Raw genomic sequence first — 12,758 nt, forward strand, 5'->3', positions numbered from 1 at the left:
GGGGGGGGTACATTGGGTTGGGGGGGTACATTGGGTGGGGGGTACATTGGGTGGGGGGTACATTGGGTAGTGGGGTACATTGGGTGAGGGGGGGTACATTGGGTGGGGGGTACATTGGGTAGGGGGGTACATTGGGTGGGGGGGGGTACATTGGGTAGGGGGGTACATTGGGTGGGGGGGGGTACATTGGGTGCGGGGGTACATTGGGTGGGAGGGGGGGGGGCTACATTGGGGGTGGTGCGCGCACACGTGATTTGCTGCGCGCATCCTTCCAGTATTTAAGAGCTCCCCGTGAGCTGCAAGCCAGAAGGCGGTGAACCGGAGGATCGGGAGGGAGCGTGAGCGGGCTGGTGTCTGTGTGTGTGTCGTGGGTAGAGAGGCAGGGGCCTGGCGTTGTAAGCGCGGGGACGCTGTTTGTGCGTCGCTAACTTTTGCGAGCGAACGGAACGACGCGGCGCGGTTGGGTGACTTCTTAGCGGGCTCGGCAAAAAATAAAAACTTCCGAGCAGTTTGACGCCCTCCCTCCCTCCCTCCCCCACGCTGTGTTACACCACTCGTTGTCCGACGTGCACGAGCGGGTACGCGTTTGTGCGTGTGCGTGTTCGTCTCTACGCTGTGAAAGTAACATCGGAAGAAACACGGCAAAGATGATCTTCGGAAGCACGCTGGTGGCCACATTCAACGGCAAGGGAGCGGGAAGCTGCAGGAAGGAGCGCTCCACGCGTGTGCCCGTAGCTCCCAAAGTTGCGTTTCGGTCCCAGGTTGAGTCGCTGGTTCCCCGCGAATCGATCATCCCCGACGCAGCAGCAGAGGCAGAGGCAGCCACATCCCACATGGACATCGCGCCCGGCAGGCACAAGGCGGGTCAGGATTCGCGCCGTGAGTTGAACTACCGATCTTGAAGTTTGCAAGACTTTCACGCATTCACGGCAATGATATATACACACACACGACGGGTTCTCACACTCTTCTTCGATTCCAAGCCGCATGCGATTTATCGCAAGCTCCGCATGAATGCTTCTCTTTTTTTTGTACAGCGTTTTTGGCTTCACATCCGCTTAGTGGGTCGCGTAGACGCGGTTACTCTTTGCAGGCGTGGAGAGTACACGCCACTATATGGCTATATGAATGTTGCAGAGACGTTGTGTCTTTGTTATACTTCACTTCGTAAAAGTGTTTCAACGTCCGTTTGTGTATGCGTGGGTGGCCTCGATCCGGTTTCATAATTATTCACGCAAAGGTAGTCAACAATGTATTAGACTGGACGCTATTCAATTACACATCTTGATGCATGAGTGAGGCTTTACCTGGTTAATTAAATTCCAGGAAACATTTCACACCGAATACACAGACAATAGACGTCCTCCTCCTGGTACTCATCGGTTTTACAGCTGCTTTTACAAAATATAATTTAACAAACATTGCATCCTCGTTATATGCCATGCGATTAGTCCGAGAGCTTGTTTAACAAATTGGCATTGTGGATTACCCCTGCACTATACTCTTTGGTTCTATTCGGTAAAGTCACGTAGGTAAAAATAAAATAACAAAAAATCACGATGTTTCGGCCACAACACAAGTGGCCTTCATCAGGTGAAGGGACTGTACAGAGGGCTGTCCTCTGGACAGTCCTCTGTACAACGCTGTCCTCTGGACAGTCCCTTCACCTGATGAAGGCCACTTGTGTTGTGGCCGAAACGTCGTGATTTTTTGTTATTTTATTTTTACCTACGTGACTTTACCGAATAGAACCAAAGAGTATGGATCCTTGCAGTCACGAAAGCTTCAAATCTACCCCTGCAGTGCTTTTGAAATTTTGTGTGGGTGGCGGTGGGGGGGGGCAGTCGTTGGGTTTGGACTTTCATCCGCCTGCTGACAACGGGGCGGTGACTTGGCATAGCCGTGGCGCGTTCGCCGATTTTTTTCAAGAGTGCCAGTCCAGCGGCACCCCTAATTAATACTGCCGCCTGCTTCACACTGGACATTAAAGATCCCCGCTTTGATGCCATTCGCAAGAGCGGGCCGCCACTGTGTTTCGGCGTCAAAGTCACTCCGCACATTACTCAACAGGGATAGACTTAGAAACCATCGCCCCGAACTGCAAACAAAAACTTGGCAGGACCCTCCTTGAAAAACACGTCTTGAGACTCCGTGAGATTGTTTTTCTGGCTAAACAGGGTGTTAAAAAACACACGTGCGACCTTTGCTGGGAACTTTGTGTACTGCAGCCGCAGGCTTCCCCAACAAGCCAGAGTGACCCGTGCATTGGAGGCAATGGAAAAGTACCGCGGCTGACATGCACCCGCACACCGCAGGGGGGCAAGGCGCTGAGATGCCACCGCCGACGCTATTGTGAATTCGGTACCGCAGATGGTGGTCAATGCGTGTTTATCGATAACATATTATGTATATAATAATACTTTCAATCATGCTTTCCCACCTGATAACGGACGCTTGTGTTGCGCCCGAAACGTCGTGATTTATTTTATTTATACCTACGTGACTTTACCGAAAGAACCAAAGAGTAATAATAATACTCTTTCATTTTATATAGCGTCATTCTTGCTCATGGCATCACGTAACGCTGTACATTAATTATATATTTGGAGACCAAATCCCATATACAGCCACTACCAAGCAAATTGAAACCCTGCAACCAAGCAGAATAAAATATAAATAAACAAATTAATGGCACCAAAACTAAACGCTCATATTGGTGGTTTTAGATAACACCTCTTCGCCGGGAGAGGCTTGAGTGGTGTGTAGACCTGAGTAGCTATGCTGCGGTATGGGGGCACCCATACTGGCCAGGTACCTCGGGTGAGAGGCTCGACAAAGAATGGTCCCACATTGACCAGTGTAGTGAAGTATGACGATGATGAAATGATAACATACTTATTAAATAACGTCATTGAATGGTTCAACTTTATTTGCGATTCAAAGATGTTGGTACTATTCAACTTCAATAAATCTCAGGTGGTCCCAAGATGTAAACTATTTGGTCTGGGGCCCATGGACTTATGAGTGTCGTAGGTTGCACGAAGGTCAAACCAAAACTTTTTTTATTTTATTCTACCAGGTAAGGCCCGCTGGGCTATATATCTCTTTTCCAGGAGCGACTTGGCCACAATTTGATAGCTCTACGAAGTGGAAATGTATCGCAGACAAATACTCTAAACTCATGTTTCTAAGGTAATATTATCCGTGAAACCTAACGCTCCTTTCCAGAGGACGACACACTCGTATAGAGCCATATACACGGGCCGAGTCGAGATTCATCTTGTTGAAATAAGTTACAATATCTTAGGTTTCTCATATTGAACAATAATAAATTGCAATATTATAAAGGCATAATGGCCTGCCTTCAGCAGTGGTTGGATCATGGCTGATGCTGAACAAAAGTATTATATGCCTGCATGGGCTGTAATAACAAAACAAGCTTAATTACTGGTCGAACGTTACCTGCACTTCAACTGCCCAATAAATACCAATAGCAAAGCCCTTTGTTTGCAAGCGGGAGTCTGTTTTTCAGTAGGATTCCTGCATTGGATGAATTGTTTGGCTAATTCCACGAATGCCCGGTGACACTCAAAGCTCCACACAGAAAGAAAAAAAATCAATTTCTGTACTTTGATCTCATAGCAATCCCACATCTCATGCTTAAAAAAACACCTTTTTTTCCCAAGCAGTCATCGATCCAAGCACTAAACAAGCTTCGCCCTGCTTGGCTTCCAAGATCTGACGAGATCGGAACACATTCTAATTAACTAAGAGTTACATTTTGATTTAAAGCTTTCGTGACTGCAGGGATTCATATTCTTGGTTCTTTCGGTAAAGTCACGTAGAAGGGAAACAATAAAAATATAAAACAAGAATATAGCTAAGAGTTAATATATGTGCCACTTACAAGAGACTATGGATAGACACTCAAAACCCAGCGTTCGAGACCCACTGCATATTTTGCGAAGTGCACGTGAGACTTCGCCTACCTTAGGTGTCCCTGTGTGGGTATCCAATTTAAGAACTCGGGAATCAGAGAAACCGGGAGATTGGATACAGGTCTCATGACACGCTTAGCACGGGCACATGCAAATGAAGGCTGTTGTTTATATCCCCGTTGCGGTAAAATCGCAACGACGCTTCTGCATTGCTTATGCAAATTGTTTGTGCATACGAGCGGACGGTGTGATTATTTGCATGCTAATGAAATATTTTTAATTAAATGCCATTTTTACGAGTATTTATGTATTAATAGGCTGCGGCCTAACGGTCGATATATCGGTGTAGTTGCGTGCAAACGTTGCTACCCAATTATCAATCACTGCTCTTAATTAAGCATTAGTTTTTAAGCAGGAGCCAATTTCACTATTAATCAAACTTATACATTTCCCCAGGTATAACAACCCCCTGTGACAATTAATCTCTGGAATTGAGATCTGGGAATTGTTAAACGTATGTAGAATGCGTTTCCAATTAGTGTTATAAAGTGAAATCTCTCCCTGAATTATTTGACTTCTATCGTTGCTATTTCAGCATTCCTGGTTCACCTGTGCATGCCTCCCACTGAACTCGAGCACTATCATGCAAATACCGACGACACACCGCTGGCTTGACTTGTCTACCAATTGAACGCAAGCTCAAACACTGTAATGGCGTGGGGAGGCCTTCATCCAGCAGTGGATTTACAAAGCCTTATAAAAATGACATGAAACAAATGACAAAAACGATGACATTGAAAGCCAATTGCAATTCCTGAACCTTGTGCCATTCCTTTCCTCTCGCTTCTCACTCTACACGTGGAGCCATGCACTTTTAAATCTAGATAGAAAACTCATTTCTTAAGAACAGCTTGTTGTGTTTAGCTTGTTGTCCTTCCGATTAGCACGGTCGGCTACGTACGGTGCGAAAGAAGTTCAACATACACACGATAACGACGACGGTGACGATGACGACACCCTGTTCCTGCAGACTTCGACTCATTCGAAGCCGCCGGCGACCCGTGGGCCGATGGGTTCGAGTCCAGATCCCCTGGCTCCGACCCCTCGTGGCTGGGGCCGGGCCCCGCTCACGGGGCGTCCCTCTCGGCCGCGTGCTCCCACCTGGTGTCGCGGCTCGAGGCGGGCCTGGCGGCCGCCAAGTCCGGGACGCTGCGCTGCGACACCATCCTGGCGCCCGAGCGCCTCCTGCAGCGGGTGGCCCGGCTGGTGGTGCGCGCCGCGGAGCGCGAGCCGTGCGGCTTGGCCGGCGCCGTGGTTCACGTGCTGCTGCTGCCGCCGCTGGAGAGCGCCCCTCCGCAGTCCTCCTCCTCCTCCTCCTCGTCGTCCTCCTCCTCGTCGCGCGACGTTCCGCCGGCGCCGTGCCTGGCGCGTCTGGAGCTCGACCCGGGCCGGGCGCCGACCTTCGAGGTGACCGTCCTCCTGCGCCGGGAGCGAGCGTGGCGCTGGAGCGACGCTCTCCTCCGCCTGCCGCTGCTGCCCCCCGGCTCGTGCCTGTGGCGCTTGGTGGCGGCGCGCAGCTCGGCGGAGCGGACGGTGCGGCTGAGCGGCGGCTTCAAGGTCGTCAAGCGAAAGCTCTACCGTCACCCCGAGGAACACTGTGCCCTGGAGGAGGAGGATGTGGAGGAGGAAGATGCATTGAGGACTCCTGTGATTGGCTGAGGACTCCTGTAATTGGCTCCGATGTGGAGAGATTTGGGACTCTGGAGGAAAGATGTTGGCAGGTTCGGTGCACTTTGTATGGTGACACCAGTGGGTTGTTTTGAGAGGGGATCGTTTTATATTGTTGTTAATTTGGCATTCAAATTCAGGCACCCTCGATGCCATTGTAATGTTACGCGAATCGTTTTGTGACGCTGCGCTGGCAGTGGTGCACAAGGCAGTGTTGTTGACGAGCGTGCGAGTTCTTTCGTTGCGGTATTATACAGGCGGTGTGTGGAGCGGTGGCGCAATGGTTATCTGGATCCGGTGACCTGAGGCCAGTCGACATCTGAACCGGTCCCGGGCTCCCCCTCCACACCCCCCCCCGACCCCACACATTCAGCAACCCTCACTGGCCAGGGAGGTAAAATATGGTCAAACAACCCCCACAGACGACACGCACTTCACCCAGCAGTGGATTGACAAAGCAACCGTGAATAATTTGAACTCTTATTTATACATCAAAATCAAAATGTAAAGGCATGAATGTCAGGCGCTCAGATTGATAACAAAGTGCAAAGTGGTGGCGCTTTTAGACGTTACCCCCCCCCCGCCCACACTATTTTCAGCGCCAACTGACCGATTCCAGAATTAGTTTTATATTTTAAATAAAACCAGAGCTCTCCGATTTGCGTTGGTGACTTTTTGGCCCCTGCCTCAATGGCTTCTGCAGTGCAACTTCAGGCCACCCCCTTCCTGTGGCAGGATGATGAAATTCAATCTTGGAAAATCACTGGCGGTAACGGACAGGCACACGTACAGTAGGAAAAGAAAACGCTAAAATAATAACACTGGTGGCTTTTTAAACTGTGATACGTACAGTATTTAGGTTAGAGTCACACCACCGCCTCATTCCATGGCATTCTAATAATGTACTTTACCTCGTAAAATAAAATAAAAGTTTAACAAAGAGAGATAAAGAGATCCCCTGCATAGCCTTAACAGACTGTTGGGGCAAGTGCTGTTAGCGAGCACCTATGAAGGCCGGCACGGCACACGAGGGGATGGGTGGCCAGCACCACGCCCGACCGCCTTTGTCTCCCCAGTGGCGATGTTTAAACATCGTACCAGGTAATCATTTGAGGCTGAGTCGACCGAGCAGAGTCCCGGGACCGGTTCAGATAATCGTCACTAGTGTTGGCCCAAACACACATTTGAACATCGTCTCTGCCATTCAGTAATTCAATTACAATCCATGCCCCATATAATAATAGGGGTTTTCCCCTTTTTTTCTGGCAACAAAACTGAAACCTTTTTATAAGGATTCATGTCTGCATTAACCACAATACCTGCAGTCAAAATGCAAACAAAAAAATGCTATGATAATATATGCATTGTCCTTGAAACTGGATTCATGTCTGCAGACATGAATCCTTGTAAAAAAGGTTGCAGTTTTGTTGCCAGAAAAAAAGGGGAAAACCCCTATTATTACATTTTGGTACTGGCAAAGGAGGTCTAATGAATCCATGCCCCCTTTGTCAATCCACTGCTGGGTGAAGACTTCCCCACGCCCTGTGTGGTCACGGCGGTCCTCTCGCTGTACCTGACCACACCGCTTCCTTGCGGGGGGGGGGGGGCCTGAAGGAATTTGGTGACTGGTCCAGGGCTGGTTCCGCGGTAATCCGTGGCCGAGAATATAATTCTAGGTCGACGGGTTCGTAGCACAAACTCCTCCCGCCGCTGCCCCCCATCGTTCCTTTTGACGGTAACAGGAATAGTTCGACGGTGAAATTGGGCAAACCTGGTCGTCCTGGAAGGCGCTTTGGATGCGGAAGAGGTGAATGGTTTTGGGGAGGGGGTGGTGGTGGTGGCGGGGAACGTTTTGGTGGTTTGAGGCACACGCGGTGGGAGATTAGAGGGGGGAGTGGGGGGGGGAGATCCGTCCAAATTTTCTGTCACGGTTTTTACGCAACACTTAGGCCGGTCGTGGCTAAATATTAACCCAAGTGAAAGCATTAATCTTGAAAGAAAATGTTTAAACAATTGGGTCTCCAGTGGGCTCAAACATCCCAAAAATAAACACGCAGATGCACTCGCACTTGGGGGGTAGCTAATAGGCTAAATGTGGGCCACATTTTGCGGTCTCGATATACATCTGCGTTCACAGCTCCCACAAGCCTCTTCACAATTTGGATGCAAATGTAGGTCGGCATGTGGTATCGTTTTAACACGGGCCACCTGTTTGGAGGAAGCGAGAAGTTGTGGGAGGGGGGGGGAAAGGGAGTGGGGGGTCACTGACTTTGCTGCCTTGCACTTTATTCAGTCGGGACACCTGTTGTACATGTACTCTGTGTGTCCTCTAAACGCATGCGTGCTCACGCGCGCGCGCACGTATGTGCGGCAGCTATTACCCAGAGCACTTAGCGGCGTGGACATGCATTTGCACACGTGACTCAGTTCATAACACAAAGATCATCATTAGGGTTATCATCGCGCTTGTTTACCCCGAAAAGCCTTTGCCGAGTCTCGTGACTCATTTTCAGGAGGGTCTTGCCAAGTTTTCGCAGGAGGATGTGATGATGACGATGATTGGTATGCATTATCCCAATTGGGTAATTTGCGGATATTTTTTTTTTAATTTGGCGAATTTGACCCGTGATGCCACCTACACTTGGCCTACTTTTTGCGAATCCCGCCTGTGGATCATTTTATCGGCCACTGTGAGTGCAGCAGACGGTGCGCACCTCCTATAAGCCTCCTATAAGCCGATCCGTTGTGTGGTTCGGGTGGCCGCTGTCGCTGCAGTGTGGGGGCGGCGGGGGGAGGGTCATCTTTAATGTCCCCACGAGCGGACAGAGGGCGCGCACGGCGACCAGCCGCTGTTCGGAAGCGGTTGATGGGAGCGCCACAGTTCTCTTGGCATATCAAAGATTCGTAACTATGTGACTGCAATGGGTTTATGTGAAAAAAAATAAAGAATGTTTTTTTTCTTCTGTACGGTATTTCGTATTTTCTTTTTGGACGCTTTTTTTAAATCATTGTGCGCACACGCATACAACGTGGATTGGGAGTAATGCTTTAAAACTAATTTCGGCCAATACTGTAAATCTGAAATGCTTCCGGCTGTTTAAGGACGACTGAATGCTCATGCGGACTCCTTAAGAAGAAAAAAAACGAATTCGTTACCATCACCACCAGCCATGGTCAATTCACTGCTGGATGAAGGCCTCCTCCCCGAACCGCCACCTTCACCTCCTTCCAGGGTCCTGAGAAGTAGTAAATCAATTTTGTGCCTGCAAACAAACGTTGCAACTGCCAAACTTCCCAAAGCATCGAGAGATCTGCTCGTCATATGTTTAAGTTGCCCCTAATCGGTGCGAATATAGTTTTAGAAAGACACGCTAGTGTAATGTGCGTGCGTGTATGTGCAGGTGCATTGTGGGCAGCAGTGGTGCAGCGGTTAACACGCTGCGCTACGAACCCGGCGACCTGAGTTTGATTCCCGCTAACGGCCAACGCCAGTGACGATTTTCTGAGCCGCTCCTGGGCCTCCCCTAGGTCGACTCAGCCTCAAATTAGTACCTGGTGCGGTGTGTAAACATCGCCACTCGGGAGACAAAGGCAGCCGGGCGTGGTGCCACCACCCCCTCGTGTGCGGTGCCAGCCTTAATAAGTTCTCACCAACAGCGCTCGCCCCAACAGTCTGTTAAAGGCGATACGGGGGTTTTTTTGCCTTCGCTCCGAGCAGAGAAGATTGAGCTTCGTGCTGCCTTGACAATTGTCTTTTTGTTCTGAATGTATTTCTCGTTTTTTTAAAGCGTGACGTATAGTCCTTGCTCTAAGATGCCAGCGATGCGCCTAGACCCACAGCGTGAGCCTTTACATGAACTCAAATAAAATTAACACGGAAACAAAAAGTCTGTTGGAGCACACTGCGTTGTAAAAGTGGTCGAGTGTCGTCTCTATTTTCCTGGATAAAAAGGATTACGGCGAAGGATCGTTAGAGATGGCGGAGGATTGGTGAGGCTTTCGTCCAGCGGTGGATTGACCATGGCTGTTGATGATAATGAAGAGAATATTAAAAATGAGAGAATATTAATAAAGGGCAGGCTTTTCAATCTCAAATTCTCACAACTTACCATTGTGTGGATTTTTTCCGTCCAGTTCATCGAATTACCAATTCAGGAATAAATGTGGACGATACAACATTTCATTCTCACACATTTTAGCATCTAAGCGATACATTAGACCATCCTGAAATGTAACATAGACTCACTCGATGATACTTTAATTGCTGGGGAACAAACTCAGGTAACCAGGTTCAAAGCTCATTGCACTCAGCACTGCACCACTGCTCAAGTGGGTACATTCACCCTTTCCCGTTCCGAGACGTCTGCAAGTTACAGGGAGGGTCACGTTCACCACTGGATCTCGGAACGCGAAAGCGGTCAGCGTTGATTTTATTCAGAGAGACGAAGTAGTGCCATTGTTTTTAAATACATTTTACTCACCGCAGAGAACTGTAGCGACACAACCGCACTCGATAATAGCTGGCGCCAAGCTGTACCACACGCCCTCCCGCATGACACTGTGGGAGCCTTGGTACCAATCAAACTTATTTTATTTTTTCTTCCGATTGCGTTCCAATGAAGTATGTATACGTCATCAGAATGGGAAAGGGTTAATAGGTAGACTGGTAGAGACATTCATTATGCTTATTACTTCTATCGTGTGTGCGAAACGTACACATTCGGTGCTTGGACTAAAAATTGCCGGTCATGCGATTTCCTAAATGAGACCTCGTGACAGTTGCCTGCTACGCTGTGGTTATACTGAGCATAGCGCTTGCATAGCAAGCGCACTGTGGTGTCACGGAATAGTCTCGCACGCCTGTGAAACTCTCCACGCTGCTTAATTTACCCTGAGTGTGTGACGAGATGTTGAGAATAATGGGACCTTAGACAAAGCCAAGCTACAGCCGACTCAATCGCTAGAAATCCATGCTTCATCTATTCATCCATCAATAATTATCACTGTTATAAGCATTGTCAATGTTATCACCACTTGTGGAATCATCATCATCATCTTCGGGGCAGTGACATGGCGTAGGGTTTTTCGCACGATTTCAGCCAGTTGCAAAGGTTCAAATCCCGCGGCTTCAGAGTGAGTGGACGTTAAAGGTCCCCGTGGATGTTCTTCAAACAAGAGTAGCCGATGTGTGTCGGTCCATTTTTGCGCACAAATTACTAATTTCGGAAACAGAGTGCAAACACGATGACGTTTGCCAAAGTCTATTAATGAGTGATGATGGTGCTGAGTTGACACTGGCCAGGAATGCAACTTGTACAATCTGACAAACGGGAGGCCTCCTGTTCAGTCATAAAGATGCAACTGTGCTATATTACAGCCAATAGACCACTTGAGAAAACTGATGTGCCCCGTTATAACTTCACCATAACCACAATTCTCAATGCAAATGCTATTCACATGACGTGTGAATATTGAGTCGACTGCGACACATTTGGAGCACATCACTAATTTTCATAGCGATGCCAAATCTGTAAATATAAGGAGAAAAAATCCGAGAAATATCACAGTTTAAGCCCTCCAAAAGACTCAATTTGTCCCCACATGTCACTCAGGATTATCGCTTTGCAACGCTATTGCCAGCTCTCAATTGAATAATAATTAGAGGAATGAAAAGAGACTATACATTGATAAATCCCCAAACTTTAGCTTGGTTTAATATTTGTTGTCACGTGTTTTTTTACTTACTTCAAAGGTACATAATTATCTCAGCATCAACATCCAGTCAGACAGAGAGCTACTTGACTGCTACCTAATGCTAAAATTACTCAAGTGATGACCGACAAACAGGCTCACAGACGGTCATTAATCACATCATCAGTACCACGTGGTCCACCGGGGAAATGAACCGACGGCATCAGCTCGCGTGCAGGCGCTGGGTGAATTGTTCCGTCGCAGGATCGTGAGAGATGGTGACGACTTGGGGAGGCCTTCATCCAGCGGTGGATTGGTCATGCCTGGCGGTGATGCGGCTAATGATGATGATGACTACCATGCATTGTGACCTCCGTTAACCTACCCTGTAGGCGTTATACTCACATAGGAATGGCCAAGTTATTTCTGTGATGGCTCTGCTTAGTGGTGGTTACGTCCGTGCACAAAACCCGACACCGAAGTCAAGCTGAACGCGCACGGAGTTAGCATATCCCGAGTTGTTTGTGTCGGCTGGCTGGCAGTGGGCACAGTTATACATTGCGCAGGCTGTGCAACTGCACAGCAGGACCTCGCGGGGTCAGATGGGCCTAGACGGGGTCCAGGGGGAGGGTGAATTGGACAGGCGGGCGGTGGTGCTGCTAGTCCTTTGGGGAACCCTTAGCAGAAGTTACGTCTGGTGGCACTCTCTTTCCACTATCACGAGATGCAGATAATATATATTGCTTGAGATGAGATAAGGGAAGAAAACTCGAGTCGGGATGTGGTTAAACTGATTGAAAAATGAGAGATGCAGACACTAATACAGATTAGAGAGATACGTTGCCTTGTGTTAATCGTCTCGTAATGTTTAACTTATCTTGAGAGCATTTTATTTAAATCTAAGGCCCCCCCCCTGAGCTGCTTGGGGGTGGGTCCGATGCCTCGCGCACCTTCCGATGATGGTGGGGTGGTTGAGGAGGTGGGAGGGGGGGTGGTGGCATTTAAGTTCGTGCACCGGGGTTCACGCCAACCAAGCAAACTCCCTCCAGTGCACGTCGGGGCCAATACGGAGGAGGGAGCAGTGCTTGCCAAGTCGCTCGACAACCCATGCCCGTTCTGTACCGTGCCAAGCGCCCTCTGTATTTTAACTGTATTTTGATTTAGCGTGCTGATCTTAAAGGTGCATTGAAGAATTTGATACTCCGACGGATGCTTCTGTTGCTGTGGAGTAACTCATGCAGCCAGCTATGGCTCTAGGATTTGGTGTTACATGTTATTTATGTAGTTTATTGTAAAAATTCGGTCACAGTCCCTGTGATCACTGTTACGTTGCAATTATGGCTTTATTTTTTGGTGATTTCGAAAAGTTTTTTGGTTTGGACATGTTTGTTTTGTTGTAGT

The 12,758-nt window shown here is 48.6% G+C and overlaps 1 protein-coding gene across 1 annotated transcript; it reads left to right on the plus strand.

Annotated features, from left to right (window-relative positions):
• Positions 1–283: 283 nt before the first annotated feature.
• LOC116940330 (uncharacterized) lies at positions 284–8,631 on the plus strand. The gene is made up of 2 exons (XM_032950010.2): positions 284–879; positions 4,969–8,631. Exons 1-2 carry the CDS (start codon positions 648–650, stop codon positions 5,655–5,657), a joined length of 921 nt encoding a protein of 306 aa, XP_032805901.1. The 5' UTR covers positions 284–647; the 3' UTR covers positions 5,658–8,631.
• The last annotated feature ends 4,127 nt before the right edge of the window (positions 8,632–12,758 follow it).

Source organism: Petromyzon marinus, chromosome 8 (genome assembly GCF_048934315.1).
Source record: "Petromyzon marinus isolate PM22_M1 ecotype Great Lakes invasive population chromosome 8, UKy_Petmar_22M1.pri1.0, whole genome shotgun sequence".
NCBI classification, from domain to species: domain Eukaryota; kingdom Metazoa; phylum Chordata; class Hyperoartia; order Petromyzontiformes; family Petromyzontidae; genus Petromyzon; species Petromyzon marinus.